Source organism: Symsagittifera roscoffensis, chromosome 1, assembly GCF_963678635.1.
Source record: "Symsagittifera roscoffensis chromosome 1, txSymRosc1.1, whole genome shotgun sequence".
Lineage (NCBI taxonomy): Eukaryota > Metazoa > Xenacoelomorpha > Acoela > Convolutidae > Symsagittifera > Symsagittifera roscoffensis.
Genome location: NC_087062.1, coordinates 9971452 through 9998430, shown reverse-complemented (window position 1 = coordinate 9998430; position 26979 = coordinate 9971452). Strand labels below are relative to the sequence as shown.

General features: G+C 36.2%; 1 protein-coding gene across 2 annotated transcripts; it reads right to left on the bottom strand.

Annotated features, from left to right (window-relative positions):
* Positions 1–620: 620 nt before the first annotated feature.
* LOC134854361 (uncharacterized) lies at positions 621–26451 on the bottom strand. Of its 2 annotated transcripts, none has more exons than XM_063870586.1 (6): positions 26283–26451; positions 25436–25586; positions 13238–13379; positions 11448–11623; positions 1980–2067; positions 621–1037 (listed from the first exon to the last, which is right to left on the bottom strand). In XM_063870586.1, the coding sequence occupies exons 1-6, from the start codon at positions 26447–26449 to the stop codon at positions 826–828; spliced, it is 936 nt and encodes a 311-aa protein (XP_063726656.1). In that variant the 5' UTR covers positions 26450–26451; the 3' UTR covers positions 621–825. The 2 variants fall into 2 exon arrangements, with proteins under 2 accessions (XP_063726656.1, XP_063726664.1); XM_063870594.1 differs by having other exon boundaries at positions 13238–13367.
* Positions 26452–26979: the final 528 nt, after the last annotated feature.

The window sequence follows — 26979 nt, the reverse complement described above, 5'->3', positions numbered from 1 at the left end:
GCTCAGCTGCGTCTTTAACTATGGAATAAATTGGGATGAGCCAATTTGTCCAAAACAGCTTCAAACAGAAAAACTACCTTTTTTAAGATAACTTCACTTTGCGCAATGAAGATCTATTGAACATAATCTACAGCTAGGAAATTTAATATCACATCTCAACAGTTTAGTTTTCATATTTCCTCTTTTTTTTCTTCTTTTTCAAAAAAGCTCGTACCTTTTTGAGTTTTTTTGCGTTTTGGTCGATACCGCTGAAAAACGGGTTAGGTAAATGAGAGAACAATTTAATTTTTCCGCTCAAAGAAGTCTGAAAAGGGACCAGAGGGTCTCATGACTATCTCTCAAGCTAAAGCTTAATGGTTGTAAATGCGGTTTTATAACAATCATTACTGGTATACTAGTCTAAAGACAATTTATTATAATTTATTTATTATGATAATTTCTTTTCATTTGTAAGGTAATCTTAACACAATCAATCAAGCAAAAAACAGCTAAACAGAATAATTAGTGACTGCTATTTTTGACCTGTGTTAACTACCCTAATGCAAAAAAAGTCTTTAAATGAAAATGAATATCAATTAACAAGATGATAATTTGGAAACAAATTATTACAAGTTCACATTTCTCAAACCAGTCTATCAAAAATAACAAGAAATGGATTATTTTAACATCACATAAACTAAAGAATTAACTGATTTCATGTCAAACAAAATAAATCAAACTGTACAAGTAAAGTAAGCGGAATAGAAAACATTTTAGATCAATTCACTGATCGATACTCTCAATTAGTTATATTTTATCGATACCGATATTTCGTCTACCCGATAATTAAGCACCTGAGAGGATGATTTTGGGGTTTTTCAGTGACACTTTTTGGGGTCGTTGACACACGAAACACGTGATCCCAGGGTCATCCCCATTGCATTGTGTTGCCGTCAAACCTGTCTGGTTGTACGTGCTTGAAATGTACACGCAGGAAAACGCCACTGATTTGGACGGCTGACCTTTGACCCAGTAGGGATCCAGAACTATCGTATTTCCTACACAAAAACAAAGTGATTTATTGTCTGTAACTCTATCACACAGAATTTACATAAGGTGCAAGTTAAAAAAGACGACAAGACAATAAGACAAGACAAATGAGAATTAAAACATGCAAATTGAACTTCGAAACTAAGCGACTTATATTCAGCAGAAAAAAAAACAATTTGAGAATTTGTGTGTTGCTTCGTCGTAAAGTCCCACCAAAAGCGGTTGTCGTCTTAACAAATCTCGTCTTATTTGCCGGGCACCCGTAAATCAACAAGACTTTCTATGAAATACCCAAAGATATTTTTAAACAATTTTAAGCAACAGCACAGATGTGTTTGGAATTCAACGAAACCTGGCAAGAGATTTTCATCGCAAAATTCAATTTATGGATCCTTTCAAATTTTAAATTTTTTTAATGGCAAATTAGGGCAATGTTGTATGCTTTCTACGTTTTTAAACTAATTTATGAGCAAAAAAGTATAAAAATGTAATTACTTTTTCCGCTACCTAGTAAATAATATGTTCAATGGTACCACTACTTAACAGGAAGGCAAGGGGGGTTGAAAAAATAGCCATCTAAAAAAGTACTGGGTCTAAAATTGAAAGCTACATGTACAGCAATCGAGCAGTTTTCTTGTCTGTTTTTAAGCTGCAATCCAAATAAGCTGGAATTTTCAAATGAGCTGGAATTTTCGAATTTTCATTTACTTGTTATTAAATTCAACAGACCTTTTGAAGACTTACATAACACTGTTTTATGTTCGTTTGATTTTTGTACTTAATTCAAAACTTCTCATATAAGATAATGAGACAGAAAAAATGAGATAGAAAAATTGTTCTAAAATATGATTAGCAGTAACTTATACTTAAAAAAATAAAATTAAATTAGTACAAATGGACTACAAGTTGAGACAATTTATCCCCAACTACCGGCGTGAAATAATGCGTACCTTCCTGAGTATCCCAAGTGACTCCGTCGTGATTGCGAGTAGGACCCAGAAAACACTTTCCTTTTTCTCTGCTAGCCATAGCGATAGCCTAAAATTATATTTCACGTCAAAATGCTAGCCATAGCTTTAAACGTCGAGTTAGACATACGCGTCGGCCCTTTCAACTGATTTGATAAAAAAGGTTCTGGAGGATGGACGCCTTTCAGTGGCAGAACCATTTCCGGTCCATCTGGGTCGGAAGCAAGGTCCATCCAACAACTTCCTGAAGACTCGAAGACGACAACGTGTTTTTGACTCGGATCCAGAATGACTCCTACTCGGATGCCAATCTGTCTCCTACCCCTACGGCTGGACTACTGACAGCCCTGCTCATGCTGCTTATCATAGCAGGCATTGAAATAAACCCAGGCTCTAGACCCCAACTTGTACTGTCTGCCGCCAAAATTTCCGAAATAATCAGTATAGTGTTTGGTGGATCCGCAAATTTCAAATGAAATTGATACTACCAATTTCAAAACTCTCCAACTTAACGCCAATGGCCTAAGCAACAAAGCAGATAGTATTATATAATACATGGATACTAACAACATAAAATTTGCTGCAATAATGGACACGCTGCTCAATTCAACTTTTAAATTTCCGCCCGGATACCAGATAGTGACCAACAATCGCCCGATTGAGCGTGGCAACAATTGAGCGTGGCAGAGATGTAAACGCACACAGTAATTTATAGTAATAAAAGCTAACTAACGACACTAGGGGTAAAAAGTTAGCCAATGAAATCGATTAATCTAATTTAGTTGTTTTGAACGAGGATGAATCAAGTCGCATTACAGATTCATGTACTAGCTCGTCCGATATTAGTCTCATTTCACCAAACCTAGCAAAGAGTTCAAACTTGAGCACAAAGCTTTGTCTATGCTCAGATCATATTCCAATCACAATTACGCTGACTTGCGACATAGATATAGTAGAATCTCCCAAACCAAAATTCATTAACTCCGTTAAAGCCGATTGGGTGAAATTCAGAGAAGAAACGGGGGAAACGTTCTGAAAAACAGAAGCGACCAGCTGCGCTTCAAGGGATGAAGCGTTTGCAGAAATATCATAATCAAAGCTGCCTCCCATCACATTCTTCAAGGACGCATTCCGTAAGTTATACCAAATATGCCCTCTGAGGCCATAAAAACAATGAAAGAACGTGACTATTTCCAAAAAGAACGCCCAACTCACCCTAACATAAGATCTTTAAATAAGAAAATAAACAACATTATCCAAAAAACAAAAGAAAAAATGGATAACTTTTCTTAACAAATGCAATCATAAAGTCAACGTTGCAAATGTTGGTCCATAAAGCAAACGTTGGTCCAACATTAAATCTCTATTTGGACAATCTCCCGCCAAAAGACCCAACAAACCCGTCAGATTCAACGACACACCATTTTATGACGCTAAACTATCCGCAAATCGTTTTAACGAACAATTCAAACCCCATCCAGAAAAGCCTGACAAAAATGGAAAACTATGCGTCATCTCAGAAAACTAGATTTCAGCAAAATTACCATCTCTCCACTGATGGTACAAGAAGCTATTAAAGAAACCAAGAAGCAAAGCCTTATAGCTAGATCAAATTGCGCCCATCCATTTACACTATCGTGGCGCAAAAGGCATCGAAATTCTCTCACAGATTATCACCATCTCAATCAATACAGCATTAATACCACATATGTGGAAAATAGCACGAATAATCCCACTCCCCAAACCAAGTAAAGATCTAGAGCAATCAAAACGCTTCCACCATGTTGCCTTTTTATCGCCAATGGCCAAACTGATTGAAAAGATTCTTTTACCTAAACTTCATCACAACATACAATTAGCAGACCATCAACCCGGTTTCAGGAGCGCCAGATCTAACGTTACTGCTTTAAATTGTTTAAACCATCACATAACTGAGAGATTTAACCATGGAAAACCATTTCAACGAACCCTTATGACAGCCCTGGACCTCACCGCAGCATTTGACACAGTTAACCATAAAGTTCTTCTTGCTGACATATATAATTCAAAATTAACAAACCAAACAAAACGATGACTTTTTCCCTTACCTATAAGACTGTTCCACATATGTTGAATTTGGGGACGCAAAAGGTGGTGTTCTCTCGCCTACACTCTTCAACTTATATAAAAGCTCTATCCCTAAACCACGTGAAAATGTTGAGCTTGTCACTTTTGCTGATGATATAACCATTCTATTATCAGGTCCACACCCGACTGAGCTGCACACTTCTATGAACTTCTACCTCAATCAATTCAATCAATGGCTGAAAAACAGGCATCTTAAACTGTCCCTTGAAGACAAATCAATGGGAACTCTTTCTACTTCGTGGTCTACCTAAAGTAAGCTATGAAAGTTGATATTGGAAGGTATGGACTCAAAATATCAAAGAACCCAAACATCCTAGGTGTTTCCTATGACATGTTAACAAACACAAATAATATTTGCACACGAGTTCAGGCCAGAAATAAAATCCTTTAAAAACTTGCTGGTACCAATTGGGGTGGTCAGAAAGAAACATTGGCCATCAGTAACAAAGCAATCAGCCGTAGCGTAATGAACTACGCCGCACCCATCTGGTCCTTAAGTTTAAGCAACACCAACTGGTCAAAACTTCAAGTCGTACAAAAGAAGGCACTTAGAACCATAACTGGCTGTGTTAAATAAGGAATATTGATCATTTACACAGAGAAACTGAAATTTTTCTCTGTTCGAGAGCATAATGAAATGGTAGCCAAACATTTCTACCTCGACATGTTAACTCAATTTCAAGACTCTCCAACTTAACTTAACGCCAATGGCCTAAGCAACAAAGCAGATAGTATTATATAATACATGGATACTAACAACATAAAATTTGCTGCAATACAGGAGACGCTGCTTAATTCAGCTTTTAAATTTCCGCCCAGATACCAGAAAGTGACCAACAATCGCCCGATTGAGCGTGGCAGAGATGTAAACGCACACAGTAATTTATAGTAATAAAAGCTAACTAACGACACTAGGGGTAAAAAATTAGCCAATGAAATCGATTAATCTAATTTAATTGTTTTGAACGAGTATGAATCAAGTCGCATAACAGATTCATGTACTAGCTCGTCCGATATTAGTATCATTTCACCAAACCTAGCAAAGAGCTCAAACTGGAGCACAAAGCTTCATATTCCAATCACAATTACGCTGACTTGCGATACAGATGTAGTAGAATCTCCCAAATCAAAATTCATCAACTCCGTTAAAGCCGATTGGGTGAAATTCAGAGAAGAAACAGAGGCAACGTTCTGAAAAACAGAAGAGACCAGCTGCGCTTCAAGGGATGAAGTGTTTACAGAAATATCATAATCAAAGCTGCCTCCCATCACATTCTTCAAGGACGCATTCCGTAAGTTATACCAAATATGCCCTCTGAGGCCATAAAAACAATGAAAGAACGTGACTATTTCCAAAAAGAACGCCCAAATCACCCTAACATAAGATCTTTAAATAAGAAAATAAACAACATTATCCAAAAAACAAAAGAAAAAATGGATAACTTTTCTTAACAAATGCAATCATAAAGTCAACGTTGCAAATGTTGGTCCATAAAGCAAACGTTGGTCCAACATTAAATCTCTATTTGGACAATCTCCCGCCAAAAGACCCAACAAACCCGTCAGATTCAACGACACACCATTTTATGACGCTAAACTATCCGCAAATCGTTTTAACGAACAATTCAAACCCCATCCAGAAAAGCCTGACAAAAATGGAAAACTATGCGTCATCTCAGAAAACTAGATTTCAGCAAAATTACCATCTCTCCACTGATGGTACAAGAAGCTATTAAAGAAACCAAGAAGCAAAGCCTTATAGCTAGATCAAATTGCGCCCATCCATTTACACTATCGTGGCGCAAAAGGCATCGAAATTCTCTCACAGATTATCACCATCTCAATCAATACAGCATTAATACCACATATGTGGAAAATAGCACGAATAATCCCACTCCCCAAACCAAGTAAAGATCTAGAGCAATCAAAACGCTTCCACCATGTTGCCTTTTTATCGCCAATGGCCAAACTGATTGAAAAGATTCTTTTACCTAAACTTCATCACAACATACAATTAGCAGACCATCAACCCGGTTTCAGGAGCGCCAGATCTAACGTTACTGCTTTAAATTGTTTAAACCATCACATAACTGAGAGATTTAACCATGGAAAACCATTTCAACGAACCCTTATGACAGCCCTGGACCTCACCGCAGCATTTGACACAGTTAACCATAAAGTTCTTCTTGCTGACATATATAATTCAAAATTAACAAACCAAACAAAACGATGGCTTTTTCCCTTACCTATAAGACTGTTCCACATATGTTGAATTTGGGGACGCAAAAGGTGGTGTTCTCTCGCCTACACTCTTCAACTTATATAAAAGCTCTATCCCTAAACCACGTGAAAATGTTGAGCTTGTCACTTTTGCTGATGATATAACCATTCTATTATCAGGTCCACACCCGACTGAGCTGCACACTTCTATGAACTTCTACCTCAATCAATTCAATCAATGGCTCAAAAACAGGCATCTTAAACTGTCCCTTGAAGACAAATCAATGGGAACTCTTTCTACTTCGTGGTCTACCTAAAGTAAGCTATGAAAGTTGATATTGGAAGGTATGGACTCAAAATATCAAAGAACCCAAACATCCTAGGTGTTTCCTATGACATGTTAACAAACACAAATAATATTTGCACACGAGTTCAGGCCAGAAATAAAATCCTTTAAAAACTTGCTGGTACCAATTGGGGTGGTCAGAAAGAAACATTGGCCATCAGTAACAAAGCAATCAGCCGTAGCGTAATGAACTACGCCGCACCCATCTGGTCCTTAAGTTTAAGCAACACCAACTGGTCAAAACTTCAAGTCGTACAAAAGAAGGCACTTAGAACCATAACTGGCTGTGTTAAATAAGGAATATTGATCATTTACACAGAGAAACTGAAATTTTTCTCTGTTCGAGAGCATAATGAAATGGTAGCCAAACATTTCTACCTCGACATGTTAACTCAATTTCAAGACTCTCCAACTTAACTTAACGCCAATGGCCTAAGCAACAAAGCAGATAGTAATATATAATACATGGATACTAACAACATAAAATTTGCTGCAATACAGGAGACGCTGCTTAATTCAGCTTTTAAATTTCCGCCCAGATACCAGAAAGTGACCAACAATCGCCCGATTGAGCGTGGCAGAGATGTAAACGCACACAGTAATTTATAGTAATAAAAGCTAACTAACGACACTAGGGGTAAAAAATTAGCCAATGAAATCGATTAATCTAATTTAATTGTTTTGAACGAGTATGAATCAAGTCGCATAACAGATTCATGTACTAGCTCGTCCGATATTAGTATCATTTCACCAAACCTAGCAAAGAGCTCAAACTGGAGCACAAAGCTTCATATTCCAATCACAATTACGCTGACTTGCGATACAGATGTAGTAGAATCTCCCAAATCAAAATTCATCAACTCCGTTAAAGCCGATTGGGTGAAATTCAGAGAAGAAACAGAGGCAACGTTCTGAAAAACAGAAGAGACCAGCTGCGCTTCAAGGGATGAAGTGTTTACAGAAATATCATAATCAAAGCTGCCTCCCATCACATTCTTCAAGGACGCATTCCGTAAGTTATACCAAATATGCCCTCTGAGGCCATAAAAACAATGAAAGAACGTGACTATTTCCAAAAAGAACGCCCAAATCACCCTAACATAAGATCTTTAAATAAGAAAATAAACAACATTATCCAAAAAACAAAAGAAAAAATGGATAACTTTTCTTAACAAATGCAATCATAAAGTCAACGTTGCAAATGTTGGTCCATAAAGCAAACGTTGGTCCAACATTAAATCTCTATTTGGACAATCTCCCGCCAAAAGACCCAACAAACCCGTCAGATTCAACGACACACCATTTTATGACGCTAAACTATCCGCAAATCGTTTTAACGAACAATTCAAACCCCATCCAGAAAAGCCTGACAAAAATGGAAAACTATGCGTCATCTCAGAAAACTAGATTTCAGCAAAATTACCATCTCTCCACTGATGGTACAAGAAGCTATTAAAGAAACCAAGAAGCAAAGCCTTATAGCTAGATCAAATTGCGCCCATCCATTTACACTATCGTGGCGCAAAAGGCATCGAAATTCTCTCACAGATTATCACCATCTCAATCAATACAGCATTAATACCACATATGTGGAAAATAGCACGAATAATCCCACTCCCCAAACCAAGTAAAGATCTAGAGCAATCAAAACGCTTCCACCATGTTGCCTTTTTATCACCAATGGCCAAACTGATTGAAAAGATTCTTTTACCTAAACTTCATCACAACATACAATTAGCAGACCATCAACCCGGTTTCAGGAGCGCCAGATCTAACGTTACTGCTTTAAATTGTTTAAACCATCACATAACTGAGAGATTTAACCATGGAAAACCATTTCAACGAACCTTTATGACAGCCCTGGACCTCACCGCAGCATTTGACACAGTTAACCATAAAGTTCTTCTTGCTGACATATATAATTCAAAATTAACAAACCAAACAAAACGATGGCTTTTTCCCTTACCTATAAGACTGTTTCACATATGTTGAATTTGGGGACGCAAAAGGTGGTGTTCTCTCGCCTACACTCTTCAACTTATATAAAAGCTCTATCCCTAAACCACGTGAAAATGTTGAGCTTGTCACTTTTGCTGATGATATAACCATTCTATTATCAGGTCCACACCCGACTGAGCTGCACACTTCTATGAACTTCTACCTCAATCAATTCAATCAATGGCTCAAAAACAGGCATCTTAAACTGTCCCTTGAAGACAAATCAATGGGAACTCTTTCTACTTCGTGGTCTACCTAAAGTAAGCTATGAAAGTTGATATTGGAAGGTATGGACTCAAAATATCAAAGAACCCAAACATCCTAGATGTTTCCTATGACAAGTTAACAAACACAAATAATGTTTGCACACGAGTTCAGGCCAGAAATAAAATCCTTTAAAAACTTGCTGGTACCAAATGGGGTGGTCAGAAAGAAACATTGGCCATCAGTAACAAAGCAATCAGCCGTAGCGTAATGAACTACGCCGCACCCATCTGGTCCTTAAGTTTAAGCAACACCAACTGGTCAAAACTTCAAGTCGTACAAAAGAAGGCACTTAGAACCATAACTGGCTGTGTTAAATAAGGAATATTGATCATTTACACAGACAAACTGAAATTTTTCTCTGTTCGAGAGCATAATGAAATGGTAGCCAAACATTTCTACCTCGGAAGCCATCTTCCGGGACGTGCAGGCTATAGAATTTTAGAATCAGAAAGCAGACGCATCCTAAAAGCAACATTGATATCTAAATATGAAAGAGAAGTTGCTCACCTCTAGCCAACTGACTCAGTTCTCAAAGTCAATCAATACAAAACGGGTATATAAGAACTGCATACTAAAACTGTGGAAGATTATACAGAAAGCCACCAGAGTAAACTTCTGGGTATAACCAGTCCTAGAGTGAACTTCGAAGAAGAAAAGAAACTCACACGTGAGGCTAGTTGCACGCTTGCACAGCTCCTTTATGGCTATTCAACTATCCTGAATAATTACTTGAACAGGATTGACCCAAAATTGCCAAATATATGCAACATTTGTAATCATGGTCCCCATGTAGTGTGTCCGGACTCAAGATGTACGGACGTACTTGAGTTTCAGTTACAGTTACAGTTGCAGTTTCAGTTGCAGATAGCTTAGTATAAATACTTGACGCAATTCATACGTTTCCAGATCGAGATGGCAGCAACAACAACTGGTCGCAAGCGTAGCAACCCGGTGCATCAATACTTTGTTATAGATGAGAGCAAGACAGCGTACAGATGTACGGACGACGACTGCGAGTTCACAAGTCTGGTGAAGCATGGTCCTACCAACCTCAAACTGCACCTCAAAAAGAAGCACCCTGAATGGCAAAAGCAACTCGAAGTCAAAGAAACAGCAGAAAAGAAGGCGAAAACAGACTCTCAATCACGGAAAGTCACAACCATGGAGAGCTTCGTCAACATTGCAGGGAGCAGCTCAAGATCAGCAACTACTCCGCTCCCAGCAAGCGACTACCTGTGTTTCAGCGGCGCTGGAGTCGGAGTTGAAAGACTTTTTTCGGGAGCAGCCATCCAAGCGGAAGGAAGACTTAGAATGCTGTCGAACACTGGGCTCCGTGAAAGAACAATGATTGCGAGTAACCGTGACTTGATTGAATGACTTGACTTTTGATTGAACTCGTTAAGTTTTTGTTTCTTTGTAAGTTTTGTTTTCAAATTCAACATGTTGTTTGATTCAATTTTTCCAACTGAAAGCTTCAACTGAAACTGAAACTGAAAGAAAAAAACTGTAAAAACTGTAACTGAAATGGAAAGACCCGGAAAATCAGAACTGTAACTTTAACTGAAACTGAAAAACAGACGAAAAGAATTCAGTTGGACACACTATCCCCATGTACACCATTTATTCAACTTTCCTGGCAGACCGACAGATATGAACATCCTCAGTTTATGGACTGACCCCCAGCGTGTATCTGAATTCTTTCAGCTCACATTGCACAACAAAACTCGAGAACCATTCAGACGATTCCAGTATAAAAACGACGTTCAAGTAATCTTCAGATGTGGCATGCCCTACCTATCCCGTCGGGGCCAATAACACTGGACTATGGACAAGACGAAATCACCATACAAGAGCGAGAAAAACCAACACAATGGAGTCAGCGAGGCTACTACAACAACAACAACAATATTTGATGATGAAAGTTGCCTGTTTAATCAGCTGCAAAATGATTACTTCTAACTGATCACAGGTGCTGACTCACAGATTGGCGCATTAACTTAAGTATTATCTGTATAAATAACATTAATGTTGAATTGAAATAACAATTCATCATAGCCCCGACCTAGTTACTTAAAAAACAGTCCCCGCATCGTGATTTTCGTGGGACTATAATTAGATATTGGAGGTCTTTGATGATAGAGTAAACTGAAGAATTCGTGATAGGCCTTTGCTTGTGAATGATTAGGTGGGAGAAAATAAGGATTTCCATGAACTAACTTTAAGAATAGGCAAGACTTATTCAGAATTAAGCGTTTTACTGGAAAAAAAATTGAAACATTATTCTAAGCAATGACCCACAATACAAATGCAATCCCGCATACAAAAACGTAGAAACCAATTTTATTTGCGCGATTTAATGAAATGCATACTTTATACAAAACAATTTTAAGATTTTATACATGCTTGAGGAGGGCATTCTACGGTAGGTCACCTAGGGGAGGGGGATTGTTCGGTTGATCCAAGTAATGAAATATTTGTAGTCATTGTTTAACCTGGTACTCCTGGAAGCTAGTCGGTTCTGCCAGTTCCGCCCCCACAAAAGAGCAGATCTCATTGGCTTCATTGATACTCTTCTCCTTCACCATCTGAACTGGAGCGTAGAGTCTTTTAGAGCTGCCATGGGTGGCGAATGAAAAGAGACCTGTGTCAGACACAAACTGCAGCAGTTCTGAAACACTTCTCAACTATTTCTGGTCGAACATTTCTGATTATAACATTGTTGGTCTCCAGAAGATTGATTATGGCACTGATTGAAATCGTCCGGGTAGAATGAGAAAATTGGGAATTTCATGCAAATCCACTGTAAAGAGAAAAAAAACTGGAAAAAAATTTCGACAATAACTGCTTATTCAGCTTTCAAGCAACTAAAAACAGCTCTGGTTTCTGCACAAGACGCACACATTGTTCGACCACGGACATTTTAAAAAAATTCTCGTTGAGGCAAGAGATGAGATGAATAGGGGTGGGGGGGGGGGGTGTAGGGGTTAGCTTAGAAGGTGGAGCGCATGCTATTTTTAGCAATTCTCGTTTTATTTATCAATTATAAAAGGGGAATACCAAAATTTAATTAAAAAATTTAAGCTAATTCTAATTGTCTCGAGGATTTGAAATATTAACCAATTTGAGGAAAACTTTATTCGGTAGCCACATACACATTGCACATTATAGATTTATTGATATACAAAATGGCAAATGGCTCAACTATTCGCGTTAAGAAAACTTCATACCCCAATAATTACAAAAATAACTGGTGTTAGATAAAATTTATTTATTTATTTTCGTACTCTTAATATGCAGCGTGCCGAATAAACGCAATATTTTGGTGATTTTTTAAATTTTTAAAAATGCTTGAAATGTCATTTTTAGACTTTTTTCAAAAATTTGCCTGCGACACAAACTTTTTGACAAAACAATACTTTCGGAGAGCTCGGAAAATCAAATTCGTCGATTTATAAAAAGTCGCCCCCATCCCCCGAAAAAGTCGCCTGTACTAATTTTGAGGGGGGAGTGCGCACCCAAAAAACTTGATTTTTTGGTCAACATTTTCCATAAATTACCTAAGCTAAAAACGCCTTGTTTGGTCTATTTTTTTCAAAATTTTGACTGCGGCGCAGAAAATTTGGCCAAAATAGGGTCTTTTTAGAACTTTGGGAGAGCTCAGAAAATCAATTTTGTCGACCTAACAAAAAGGGTTGACAAAGAAGGTCGATCAATTTGGTCGACCTAAAAAAAGGTCTACAAAAAAGTTCGATAATAAGGTCGACCTAAACAAAGGTAAAAAAAGATAAAAAAAGGTCGACAAATTTTTAGAGCTTTGGGAGAGCTCGGAAAATCAATTCGGTCGACCTAAAAAAGGGTCGACTTCTGGAGACTGGTTTATATCGGGTAAGCAGCGACTGCATTTACTCAAAAAAATTATCACGATGTTTATGTAGCTCAAAAAGTTAATGTTGCCTAGCTTATAAATGTATAGGCAGTAATGTCATTAACTACGCCCCTCAAATGATCGCGAATCATTTCAAACAATAGGGGGCGAAATCTACAAAATAAACAGAATACTATTCTGCGTACAAAAATTTTTTGCTTAAGATTGCTTCCCAACAAGCACGAACACAAGGAAACCAACACACTCCCAGCGCGAGAGCATACAAAACTCCCTCAGCCGAACAATTCTATCTTGCCTCAACGTTTCATACGCTTTTTGATCCTAAGCCTCTCATTGCAGCAGTCAATTCGAGAATCGCAACTAGAAAAGAGAAAAACAAGTTTGAAAAAAACTCACTGTCGCGGCTGTTCTTCTCCCGCATGTTAAGAGTGAGAAGAGTTCTTTCCTTCTGAGCGAATGCCTCTTCCATCATTCCCACTTGGTGACTCTTGTCCTCCAATCTGTTTAGCTGAACCGTCTCTGCTACCTGTAAACAACCCTGTACCAATGAGTTACACACTCTTGTATACGAAAAAAGACTGCTTAAATTGCGATGAAACCCTAGAAGTGCACACCACTCAATAATTTAGCGAAAATTATTTTGAAGAAAAAAACTTTTTTTTGAAATCCCCCTCCCTACAAACAAAATTTTTTGGTTGTTGTTTTGTTGAAGCTACACGGTTATCTATGTAGAACGTCAGATTAAATTGGAGAGATCGATTATGTTTGAGATATGAAGAAAAGAGAGTTAGGGAAATTTAATTTGTGTTCATTTTTTTGTTGGACCACTTCATGGAGTGGTAAGGAACACTGGCGTCAAATGTTTTGTTTCAATTCAACGCATAAGGACTGCCTTAAAAAATGATATCAGCCTTTTAGCCGCAATTGAGATTGCGAAAAAATTCAACACTATAACGAAGCTGCACTTCGAAAACACAAGCAAAAATGGTAACGGCTGGTTCCAAAAAATAAATCCAAAAAATAATGAAATGTGAAAAAAAGCCCAAAAACTGAATATCTTACCCTGCCTAGAGACTATCATTGGGACCAGAGGCGGATTTAGGCGGAAATCTATTTGGTCGACCTAAAAAAAAGGTCGTCTAAATTTTCGAATTTTTTTTTGAAAATCCGCCCCCACCTCGAGAAAATCCTAGATCCGCCCCTGATTGGGACTCAACTTTTGCGCCATATACATGCATGCAGTATATACCAACTGCGCTATATATACGTAAATATTTTATATACTTTTTAAGATAAGATTTTCTTTTCGAAAATTGCTGTGCCGGAATGGAAACTCCGACCTAAAGATTAGGCGCATCGTGCCCTCACAACTGCGACACGAATGTTCGAAAATATAAAAACACTAGACAGTATAAAGCATCTACAGAGGATTTTAAATTGCCGATGCAAGGCATTGAAGCAAAAGTGACACCAAATGAGCACAAGTAAGTCTTTGCGGCAAAAAAACACCACTTAATTGTGGCACAAAATTAGAGTTGAATAAAGACAGACCTGCAAATTTAGCTATTATTACCACTCACTCCTTGCATTTTTCAATTAATTTAACCGCTTTTTCTAGACAAAAAATTAGGAAAAAAACTTAAACACAGAGGCGAAGCGGAGCTTCACATTACTTGCGATATAACACACACATATCAAACAGAAGTCGAAAAAACGAAAAAAAATTTAAAAAAAAAGGTCTGCCAAAATTTAAATTTTCCTCAGTCTTAGCAAAAATTCATTTTAGACAGAGATGGCAGACAAATAAACATTAAATTAGCAACAAAAGAAAACAAAGCCGACAATCTTTGAGCAGACACAAGTTGAGCCAAAAAAATCGATTTTAAAAACATCTTTTAAATTTTTAGCCCCTCACGAAGCTACAAGAAACAACACTTGCACTTGTTAATTCAAGGAAAGTTGCTTACAGAACAAAAAATATCGTGATAAGACGACTAAGCCGATTATATTTGCGCAGTCACAAATTGAGCCAATAAAAATCTTTCAAGTTTTAAGCCCCTCATGAAGCCCCTCGTGATCAGAAAACTAAGCCGACAATCTTTGAGCAGACAAGTTGAGCAAACAAAATCGATTTTAAACAAATAGTTTAACATTTTAGCCCCTCACGAAGCTACAAGAAAGATACTTGTACTTGTAAGTTCAAAGAAAGTTGCTTACAGAGCAAAAAATATCGTGATAAGACAACGAAGCCGATTATATTTGCGCAGACACAAGCTGAGCTGAAAAAAATTAATTTAAAAAAATCTTTCAAGTTTTAAGCCCCTCATGAAGCTACAAGAAACAACACTTGCACTTGTTAATTCAAAGAAAGTTGCTTACAGAACAAAAAATATCGTGATAACACGACTAAGCCTATTATATTTGCGCAGACACAAGTTGAGCTGAAAAAAAGTGATTTAAAAAAATCTTTCAAGTTTTAAGCCCCTCATGAAGCTACAAGAAACAACACTTGCACTTGTTAATTCAAGGAAAGTTGCTTACAGAACAAAAAATATCGTGATAAGACGACTAAGCCGATTATATTTGCGCAGTCACAAATTGAGCCAAAAAAAAATCTTTCAAGTTTTAAGCCCCTCATGAAGCCCCTCGTGATCAGACAACTAAGCCGACAATCTTTGAGCAGACAAGTTGAGCAAAAAAAATTGATTTTAAACACATAGTTTAAAATTTTAGCCCCTCACGAAGCTACAAGAAAGATACTTGTACTTGTAAGTTCAAAGAAAGTTGCTTACAGAACAAAAAATATCGTGATAAGACAACTAAGCCGATTATATTTGCGCAGACACAAGTTGAGCTGAAAAAAATTGATTTCAAAAAATTTTTCAAGTTTTAAGCCCCTCATGAAGCTACAATAAACAACACTTGCACTTGTTAATTCAAAGAAAGTTGCTTACAGAACAAAAAATATCGTGATAAGACGACTAAGCCGATTATATTTGCGCAGTCACAAATTGAGCCAAAAAAAAATCTTTCAAGTTTTGAGCCCCTCATGAAGCCCCTCGTGATCAGACAACTAAGCCGACAATCTTTGAGCAGACAAGTTGAGCAAAAAAAATTGATTTTAAACACATAGTTTAAAATTTTAGCCCCTCACGAAGCTACAAGAAAGATACTTGTACTTGTAAGTTCAAAGAAAGTTGCTTACAGAACAAAAAATATCGTGATAAGACAACTAAGCCGATTATATTTGCGCAGACACAAGTTGAGCTGAAAAAAATTGGTTTAAAAAAATCTTTCAAGTTTTAAGCCCCTCATGAAGCTACAATAAACGACACTTGCACTTGTTAATTCAAAGAAAGTTGCTTACAGAACAAAAAATATCGTGATAACACGACTAAGCCTATTATATTTGCGCAGACACAAGTTGAGCTGAAAAAAAGTGATTTAAAAAATTTTTTCAAGTTTTAAGCCCCTCATGAAGCTACAATAAACAACACTTGCACTTGTTAATTCAAAGAAAGTTGCTTACAGAACAAAAAATATCGTGATAAGACGACTAAGCCGATTATATTTGCGCAGTCACAAATTGAGCCAATAAAAATCTTTCAAGTTTTAAGCCCCTCATGAAGCCCCTCGTGATCAGAAAACTAAGCCGACAATCTTTGAGCAGACAAGTTGAGCAAACAAAATCGATTTTAAACAAATAGTTTAACATTTTAGCCCCTCACGAAGCTACAAGAAAGATACTTGTACTTGTAAGTTCAAAGAAAGTTGCTTACAGAGCAAAAAATATCGTGATAAGACAACGAAGCCGATTATATTTGCGCAGACACAAGCTGAGCTGAAAAAAATTAATTTAAAAAAATCTTTCAAGTTTTAAGCCCCTCATGAAGCTACAAGAAACAACACTTGCACTTGTTAATTCAAAGAAAGTTGCTTACAGAACAAAAAATATCGTGATAACACGACTAAGCCTATTATATTTGCGCAGACACAAGTTGAGCTGAAAAAAAGTGATTTAAAAAAATCTTTCAAGTTTTAAGCCCCTCATGAAGCTACAAGAAACAACACTTGCACTTGTTAATTCAAGGAAAGTTGCTTACAGAACAAAAAATATCGTGATAAGACGACTAAGCCGATTATATTTGCGCAGTCACAAATTGAGCCAAAAAAAAATCTTTCAAGTTTTAAGCCCCTCATGAAGCCCCTCGTGATCAGACCACTAAGCCGACAATCTTTGAGCAGACAAGTTGAGCAAAAAAAAATTGATTTTAAACACATAGTTTAAAATTTTAGCCCCTCACGAAGCTACAAGAAAGATACTTGTACTTGTAAGTTCAAAGAAAGTTGCTTACAGAACAAAAAATATCGTGATAACACGACTAAGCCTATTATATTTGCGCAGACACAAGTTGAGCTGAAAAAAAGTGATTTAAAAAAATCTTTCAAGTTTTAAGCCCCTCATGAAGCTACAAGAAACAACACTTGCACTTGTTAATTCAAAGAAAGTTGCTTACAGAACAAAAAATATCGTGATAAGACGACTAAGCCGATTATATTTGCGCAGTCACAAATTGAGCCAAAAAAAAATCTTTCAAGTTTTAAGCCCCTCATGAAGCCCCTCGTGATCAGACAACTAAGCCGACAATCTTTGAGCAGACAAGTTGAGCAAAAAAAATTGATTTTAAACACATAGTTTAAAATTTTAGCCCCTCACGAAGCTACAAGAAAGATACTTGTACTTGTAAGTTCAAAGAAAGTTGCTTACAGAACAAAAAATATCGTGATAAGACAACTAAGCCGATTATATTTGCGCAGACACAAGTTGAGCTGAAAAAAATTGGTTTAAAAAAATCTTTCAAGTTTTAAGCCCCTCATGAAGCTACAATAAACGACACTTGCACTTGTTAATTCAAAGAAAGTTGCTTACAGAACAAAAAATATCGTGATAAGACGACTAAGCCGATTATATTTGCGCAGTCACAAATTGAGCCAAAAAAAAATCTTTCAAGTTTTAAGCCCCTCATGAAGCCCCTCGTGATCAGACAACTAAGCCGACAATCTTTGAGCAGACAAGTTGAGCAAAAAAAATTGATTTTAAACACATAGTTTAAAATTTTAGCCCCTCACGAAGCTACAAGAAAGATACTTGTACTTGTAAGTTCAAAGAAAGTTGCTTACAGAACAAAAAATATCGTGATAAGACAACTAAGCCGATTATATTTGCGCAGACACAAGTTGAGCTGAAAAAAATTGATTTAAAAAAATCTTTCAAGTTTTAAGCCCCTCATGAAGCTACAATAAACAACACTTGCACTTGTTAATTCAAAGAAAGTTGCTTACAGAACAAAAAATATCGTGATAAGACAACGAAGCCGATTATATTTGCGCAGACACAAGCTGAGCTGAAAAAAATTAATTTAAAAAAATCTTTCAAGTTTTAAGCCCCTCATGAAGCTACAAGAAACAACACTTGCACTTGTTAATTCAAAGAAAGTTGCTTACAGAACAAAAAATATCGTGATAACACGACTAAGCCTATTATATTTGCGCAGACACAAGTTGAGCTGAAAAAAAGTGATTTAAAAAAATCTTTCAAGTTTTAAGCCCCTCATGAAGCTACAAGAAACAACACTTGCACTTGTTAATTCAAGGAAAGTTGCTTACAGAACAAAAAATATCGTGATAAGACGACTAAGCCGATTATATTTGCGCAGTCACAAATTGAGCCAAAAAAATCTTTCAAGTTTTAAGCCCATCATGAAGCCCCTCGTGATCAGACAACTAAGCCGACAATCTTTGAGCAGACAAGTCGAGCAAAAAAAAATCGATTTTAAACACATAGTTTAAAATTTTAGCCCCTCACGAAGCTACAAGAAAGATACTTGTACTTGTAAGTTCAAAGAAAGTTGCTTACAGAACAAAAAATATCGTGATAAGACAACTAAGCCGATTATATTTGCGCAGACACAAGTTGAGCTGAAAAAAATTGGTTTAAAAAAATCTTTCAAGTTTCAAGCCCCTCATGAAGCTACAATAAACAACACTTGCACTTGTTAATTCAAAGAAAGTTGCTTACAGAACAAAAAATATCGTGATAAGACGACTAAGCCGATTATATTTGCGCAGTCACAAATTGAGCCAAAAAAAAATCTTTCAAGTTTTAAGCCCCTCATGAAGCCCCTCGTGATCAGACAACTAAGCCGACAATCTTTGAGCAGACAAGTTGAGCAAAAAAAATCGATTTTAAACACATAGTTTAAAATTTTAGCCCCTCACGAAGCTACAAGAAAGATACTTGTACTTGTAAGTTCAAAGAAAGTTGCTTACAGAACAAAAAATATCGTGATAAGACAACTAAGCCGATTATATTTGCGCAGACACAAGTTGAGCTGAAAAAAATTGATTTAAAAAAATCTTTCAAGTTTTAAGCCCCTCATGAAGCTACAATAAACAACACTTGCACTTGTTAATTCAAAGAAAGTTGCTTACAGAACAAAAAATATCGTGATAAGACGACTAAGCCGATTATATTTGCGCAGTCACAAATTGAGCCAAAAAAAAATCTTTCAAGTTTTAAGCCCCTCATGAAGCCCCTCGTGATCAGACAACTAAGCCGACAATCTTTGAGCAGACAAGTTGAGCAAAAAAAATCGATTTTAAACACATAGTTTAAAATTTTAGCCCCTCACGAAGCTACAAGAAACAACACTTGCACTTGTTAATTCAAAGAAAGTTGCTTACAGAGTTGCAAGAAACAACACTTGCACTTGTTAATTCAAAGAAAGTTGCTTACAGAACAAAAAAAATCGTGATAGGACGACTAAGCCGATTATATTTGCGCAGACACAAGTTGAGCTGAAAAAAAAGTGATTTAAAAAAATCTCTCAAGTTTTAAGCCCCTCATGAAGCTACAATAAACAACACTTGCACTTGTTAATTCAAAGAAAGTTGCTTACAGAACAAAAAATATCGTGATAAGACGACTAAGCCGATTATATTTGCGCAGTCACAAATTGAGCCAAAAAAAATCTTTCAAGTTTTAAGCCCCTCATGAAGCCCCTCGTGATCAGACAACTAAGCCGACAATCTTTGAGCAGACAAGTTGAGCAAAAAAAATCAATTTTAAACACATAGTTTAAAATTTTAGCCCCTCACGAAGCTACAAGAAACAACACTTGCACTTGTTAATTCAAAGAAAGTTGCTTACAGAGTTGCAAGAAACAACACTTGCACTTGTTAATTCAAAGAAAGTTGCTTACAGAACAAAAAAAATCGTGATAGGACGACTAAGCCGATTATATTTGCGCAGACACAAGTTGAGCTGAAAAAAAAAAGATTTAAAAAAATCTCTCAAGTTTTAAGCCCCTCATGAAGCTACAAGAAACAACACTTGCACTTATTAATTCAAAGAAAGTTGCTTACAGAACAAAAAATATCGTGATAAGACAACTAAGCCGATTATATTTGCGCAGACACAAGTTGAGCTGAAAAAAATTGGTTTAAAAAAATCGTTCAAGTTTTAAGCCCCTCATGAAGCTACAATAAACGACACTTGCACTTGTTAATTCAAGGAAAGTTGCTTACAGAACAAAAAATATCGTGATAAGACGACTAAGCCGATTATATTTGCGCAGTCACAAATTGAGCCAAAAAAAAAATCTTTCAAGTTTTAAGCCCCTCATGAAGCCCCTCGTGATCAGACAACTAAGCCGACAATCTTTGAGCAGACAAGTTGAGCAAAAAAAATTGATTTTAAACACATAGTTTAAAATTTTAGCCCCTCACGAAGCTACAAGAAAGATACTTGTACTTGTAAGTTCAAAGAAAGTTGCTTACAGAACAAAAAATATCGTGATAAGACAACTAAGCCGATTATATTTGCGCAGACACAAGTTGAGCTGAAAAAAAATTGATTTCAAAAAATTTTTCAAGTTTTAAGCCCCTCATGAAGCTACAATAAACAACACTTGGACTTGTTAATTCGAAGAAAGTTGCTTACAGAACAAAAAATATCGTGATAAGACGACTAAGCCGATTATATTTGCGCAGACACAAGTTGAGCCAAAAAAAAAATCTTTCAAGTTTTAAGCCCCTCATGAAGCCCCTCGTGATCAGACAACTAGGCCGACAATCTTTGAGCAGACAAGTTGAGCAAAAAAAATTGATTTTAAACACATAGTTTAAAATTTTAGCCCCTCACGAAGCTACAAGAAAGATACTTGTACTTGTAAGTTCAAAGAAAGTTGCTTACAGAACAAAAAATATCGTGATAAGACAACTAAGCCGATTATATTTGCGCAGACACAAGTTGAGCTGAAAAAAATTGATTTCAAAAAATTTTTCAAGTTTTAAGCCCCTCATGAAGCTACAATAAACAACACTTGCACTTGTTAATTCAAAGAAAGTTGCTTACAGAACAAAAAATATCGTGATAAGACGACTAAGCCGATTATATTTGCGCAGTCACAAATTGAGCCAAAAAAAAATCTTTCAAGTTTTAAGCCCCTCATGAAGCCCCTCGTGATCAGACAACTAAGCCGACAATCTTTGAGCAGACAAGTTGAGCAAAAAAAATCGATTTTAAACACATAGTTTAAAATTTTAGCCCCTCACGAAGCTACAAGAAAGATACTTGTAAGTTCAAAGAAAGTTGCTTACAGAACAAAAAATATCGTGATAAGACAACTAAGCCGATTATATTTGCGCAGACACAAGTTGAGCTGAAAAAAATTGATTTAAAAAAATCTTTCAAGTTTTAAGCCCCTCATGAAGCTACAATAAACAACACTTGCACTTGTTAATTCAAAGAAAGTTGCTTACAGAACAAAAAATATCGTGATAAGACGACTAAGCCGATTATATTTGCGCAGTCACAAATTGAGCCAAAAAAAAATCTTTCAAGTTTTAAGCCCCTCATGAAGCCCCTCGTGATCAGACAACTAAGCCGACAATCTTTGAGCAGACAAGTTGAGCAAAAAAAATCGATTTTAAACACATAGTTTAAAATTTTAGCCCCTCACGAAGCTACAAGAAAGATACTTGTACTTGTAAGTTCAAAGAAAGTTGCTTACAGAACAAAAAATATCGTGATAAGACAACTAAGCCGATTATATTTGCGCAGACACAAGTTGAGCTGAAAAAAATTGATTTAAAAAAATCTTTCAAGTTTTAAGCCCCTCATGAAGCTACAAGAAACAACACTTGCACTTATTAATTCAAAGAAAGTTGCTTACAGAACAAAAAATATCGTGATAAGACAACTAAGCCGATTATATTTGCGCAGACACAAGTTGAGCTGAAAAAAATTGGTTTAAAAAAATCTTTCAAGTTTTAAGCCCCTCATGAAGCTACAATAAACGACACTTGCACTTGTTAATTCAAAGAAAGTTGCTTACAGAACAAAAAATATCGTGATAAGACGACTACGCCGATTATATTTGCGCAGTCACAAATTGAGCCAAAAAAAAATCTTTCAAGTTTTAAGCCCCTCAAGAAGCCCCTCGTGATCAGACAACTAAGCCGACAATCTTTGAGCAGACAAGTTGAGCAAAAAAAATTGATTTTAAACAAATAGTTTAAAATTTTAGCCCCTCACGAAGCTACAAGAAAGATACTTGTACTTGTAAGTTCAAAGAAAGTTGCTTACAGAACAAAAAATATCGTGATAAGACAACTAAGCCGATTATATTTGCGCAGACACAAGTTGAGCTGAAAAAAATTGATTTCAAAAAATTTTTCAAGTTTTAAGCCCCTCATGAAGCTACAATAAACAACACTTGCACTTGTTAATTCAAAGAAAGTTGCTTACAGAACAAAAAATATCGGGATAAGACGACTAAGCCGATTATATTTGCGCAGACACAAGTTGAGCCAAAAAAAAATCTTTCAAGTTTTAAGCCCCTCATGAAGCCCCTCGTGATCAGACAACTAGGCCGACAATCTTTGAGCAGACAAGTTGAGCAAAAAAAATTGATTTTAAACACATAGTTTAGAATTTTAGCCCCTCACGAAGCTACAAGAAAGATACTTGTACTTGTAAGTTCAAAGAAAGTTGCTTACAGAACAAAAAATATCGTGATAAGACAACTAAGCCGATTATATTTGCGCAGACACAAGTTGAGCTGAAAAAAATTGATTTAAAAAAATCGTTCAATTTTTAAGTCCCTCATGAAGCTACAATAAACAACACTTGCACTTGTTAATTCAAAGAAAGTTGCTTACAGAACAAAAAATATCGTGATAAGACGACTAAGCCGATTATATTTGCGCAGTCACAAATTGAGCCAAAAAAAATCCTTCAAGTTTTAAGCCCCTCATGAAGCCCCTCGTGATCAGACAACTAAGCCGACGATCTTTGAGCAGACAAGTTGAGCAAAAAAAATCGATTTTAAACACATAGTTTAAAATTTTAGCCCCTCACGAAGCTACAAGAAACAACACTTGCACTTGTTAATTCAAAGAAAGTTGCTTACAGAGTTGCAAGAAACAACACTTGCACTTGTTAATTCAAAGAAAGTTGCTTACAGAACAAAAAAAATCGTGATAGGACGACTAAGCCGATTATATTTGCGCAGACACAAGTTGAGCTGAAAAAAAAAAGATTTAAAAAAATCTCTCAAGTTTTAAGCCCCTCATGAAGCTACAAGAAACAACACTTGCACTTATTAATTCAAAGAAAGTTGCTTACAGAACAAAAAATATCGTGATAAGACAACTAAGCCGATTATATTTGCGCAGACACAAGTTGAGCTGAAAAAAATTGGTTTAAAAAAATCTTTCAAGTTTTAAGCCCCTCATGAAGCTACAATAAACGACACTTGCACTTGTTAATTCAAAGAAAGTTGCTTACAGAACAAAAAATATCGTGATAAGACGACTAAGCCGATTATATTTGCGCAGTCACAAATTGAGCCAAAAAAAAATCTTTCAAGTTTTAAGCCCCTCATGAAGCCCCTCGTGATCAGACAACTAAGCCGACAATCTTTGAGCAGACAAGTTGAGCAAAAAAAAATTGATTTTAAACACATAGTTTAAAATTTTAGCCCCTCACGAAGCTACAAGAAACAACACTTGCACTTGTTAATTCAAAGAAAGTTGCTTACAGAGTTGCAAGAAACAACACTTGCACTTGTTAATTCAAAGAAAGTTGCTTACAGAACAAAAAAAATCGTGATAGGACGACTAAGCCGATTATATTTGCGCAGACACAAGTTGAGCTGAAAAAAAAAAGATTTAAAAAAATCTCTCAAGTTTTAAGCCCCTCATGAAGCTACAAGAAACAACACTTGCACTTGTTAATTCAAAGAAAGTTGCTTACAGAACAAAAAAAATCGTGATAGGACGACTAAGCCGATTATATTTGCGCAGACACAAGTTGAGCTGAAAAAAAAAAGATTTAAAAAAATCTCTCAAGTTTTAAGCCCCTCATGAAGCTACAATAAACGACACTTGCACTTGTTAATTCAAAGAAAGTTGCTTACAGAACAAAAAATATCGTGATAAGACGACTAAGCCGATTATATTTGCGCAGTCACAAATTGAGCCAAAAAAAAATCTTTCAAGTTTTAAGCCCCTCATGAAGCCCCTCGTGATCAGACAACTAAGCCGACAATCTTTGAGCAGACAAGTTGAGCAAAAAAAAATTGATTTTAAACACATAGTTTAAAATTTTAGCCCCTCACGAAGCTACAAGAAAGATACTTGTACTTGTAAGTTCAAAGAAAGTTGCTTACAGAACAAAAAATATCGTGATAAGACAACTAAGCCGATTATATTTGCGCAGACACAAGTTGAGCTGAAAAAAATTGATTTCAAAAAATTTTTCAAGTTTTAAGCCCCTCATGAAGCTACAATAAACAACACTTGCACTTGTTAATTCAAAGAAAGTTGCTTACAGAACAAAAAATATCGTGATAAGACGACTAAGCCGATTATATTTGCGCAGACACAAGTTGAGCCAAAAAAAAATCTTTCAAGTTTTAAGCCCCTCATGAAGCCCCTCGTGATCAGACAACTAAGCCGACAATCTTTGAGCAGACAAGTTGAGCAAAAAAAATCGATTTTAAACACATAGTTTAAAATTTTAGCCCCTCACGAAGCTACAAGAAACATAATTGTACTTGTAAGTTCAAAGAAAGTTGCTTACAGAACAAAAAATATCGTGATAAGACAACTAAGCCGATCATATTTGCGCAGACACAAATTGAGCCGGAAAAAAAATGATTTAAAAACAATCTTTCAAGTTTTAAGCCCCTCATGAAGCTATAAGAAACAACACTTGCACTTGTTAATTCAAAGAAAGTTGCTTACAGAACAAAAAAATCGTGATAAGACAACTAAGCCGACAATCTTAGCCGAGCCCAGCTTTTGAATTAAAATTATAGTGATTTGTGCACAAAATATGTTGACATAAAAAGCAAAACGCCATGAAGCCAAAAATTTCCGAGTGAAAAAAGGGAAATAACAAAACAATGAACGCTGAAAATTAAAATATGTCCAATTAAAATTAAACATTACGTATTTGAGCATAGGATCCTAACAGAACAATGGGTAATAATATCTCAATAATATGGATTTAAATTAGAATCTTACTTCTGTACTGATAGTTCCAAGGAACACCATAGTTCCGAGTAGACCAACAGCCCCCTTTTTCCAGTGTCGCTTGGCAGAGTCCACAGCAGAGGTCGCGGAAGTTTCTGATCCAACTGAGTCACGCCTCACAGTTGAACGCGGCTCACGGCTTCTAGAAATCAAACAGAAAAAAATATATTTTATTTGTTTCAAATCAAACTTTTAGAAAATTACTTTGTTTGCTTCGATTAGAAAAAAAAAGTAAATTGAGTACAACCACGACGAAAAAATATTATTGCCAATTGTCACTTAAATAAATTCGACCAAACTTACTACAGCACAAGAATCGCCGGTTACCGTGCAAGTAGCCCAGAATTTTCCGACCATAGTCTTAAAAAACAACAATGTTTTCAAAGTAGTGGCGTTCTTTTTGTGTAGCGTGATAAAAAAGATTTGAACGAATATTTAGAGCTTAGGCATATTCAACAGGCATAGTAAAATAAGCATATTGGACAAAACTTTTTGTAGAGAAATGAAAAGTAAAACAAAAAGAAAATCAAAAAGATTTTAATTTTTTTGCTGATATTACAAAAATATCTGATTCCTAAAATGACGTACTAACTTCAAAAACTAGATTTACTTGAGTAAGTTTTAAAAAGTTTAAAAAACACTGAGAAAACTTTTTCGAAATATTTTAATGTTCAAATCGCAACTCAAAGGGTTTTAATATGATATTTCCACTCGACCCATTCCGATGATTGTTTTGGTACCTAATTTTAAGTGGAAAAAAATTCGAATACAAAGTTTTTTCCAGTTTTTCAAATGGTCAGAACAACAAACAAGATCAAGACACTGTGACTCGACTCACGGAATCAAAAGATTAGTGTCCTGGAGCATCTCGTTATCATCCGAATCCAATTCCACCCGTAGCGTCGCAGAAGATGCGTTGCCAGTAGCAGCGGCCGCACTACCATCGCTGCTACCAACACCATTCGCCCCTGCCGATTGAGCACTCGGCTGTTTACCACTCGGCATTTGTATCTGAAACGGACAAAAGCCGAATAAACTTGAATGACTGCCTTCAACTAACCCGAGAATCAAATTACCCGCAACAAAAAAGAGTGCAGCTCAGCGCTGATTAGTCTAGCTGGTTTTTCTCAGATTAAAATTGACCAATCAGGGTTCAGATTTATTAATAAAACTTTTGTTTCCGGCAAGTTAAATTTGGGTTAAGTTCAACTAACACTGCATCAAGAAAACTGTCAGCTGATCTATCAATACATTTTGAATTCAAGAACTCCAGGAGTATTTAGAGAAATATAATTTGATCATAAGTATATCACACACAGATTATCTTAGAAAACAAAACCACGCTAATGAAAAAAAATGATGTTGAAAGTAAAAAGAAACACACAGCTGTATAATTTATTTAACAATCACTAATCTGTCCCAACAATCCCAGCGGGGGCCTAGGAAATTAAACGACAAGCAAATTAGACGACCGATAAAAAACGCGAACTTAGACGATAAATCTAAGTGAATTTAGACGATAAGAATTGGGCTAA

Coding starts and splice junctions, on each gene's coding strand:
- LOC134854361 (XM_063870586.1), bottom strand. CDS start 26,449: ATGCCGAGTGGTAAACAGCCGAGTGCTCAATCGGCAGGGGCGAATGGT. Junction 25,587..26,282: donor GACACTAATCTTTTGATTCC/GTGAGTCGAGTC, acceptor TTTGATTTCTAG/AAGCCGTGAGCCGCGTTCAA. Junction 2,068..11,447: donor CTAGCTTCCAGGAGTACCAG/GTTAAACAATGA, acceptor ATATAATTTTAG/GCTATCGCTATGGCTAGCAG.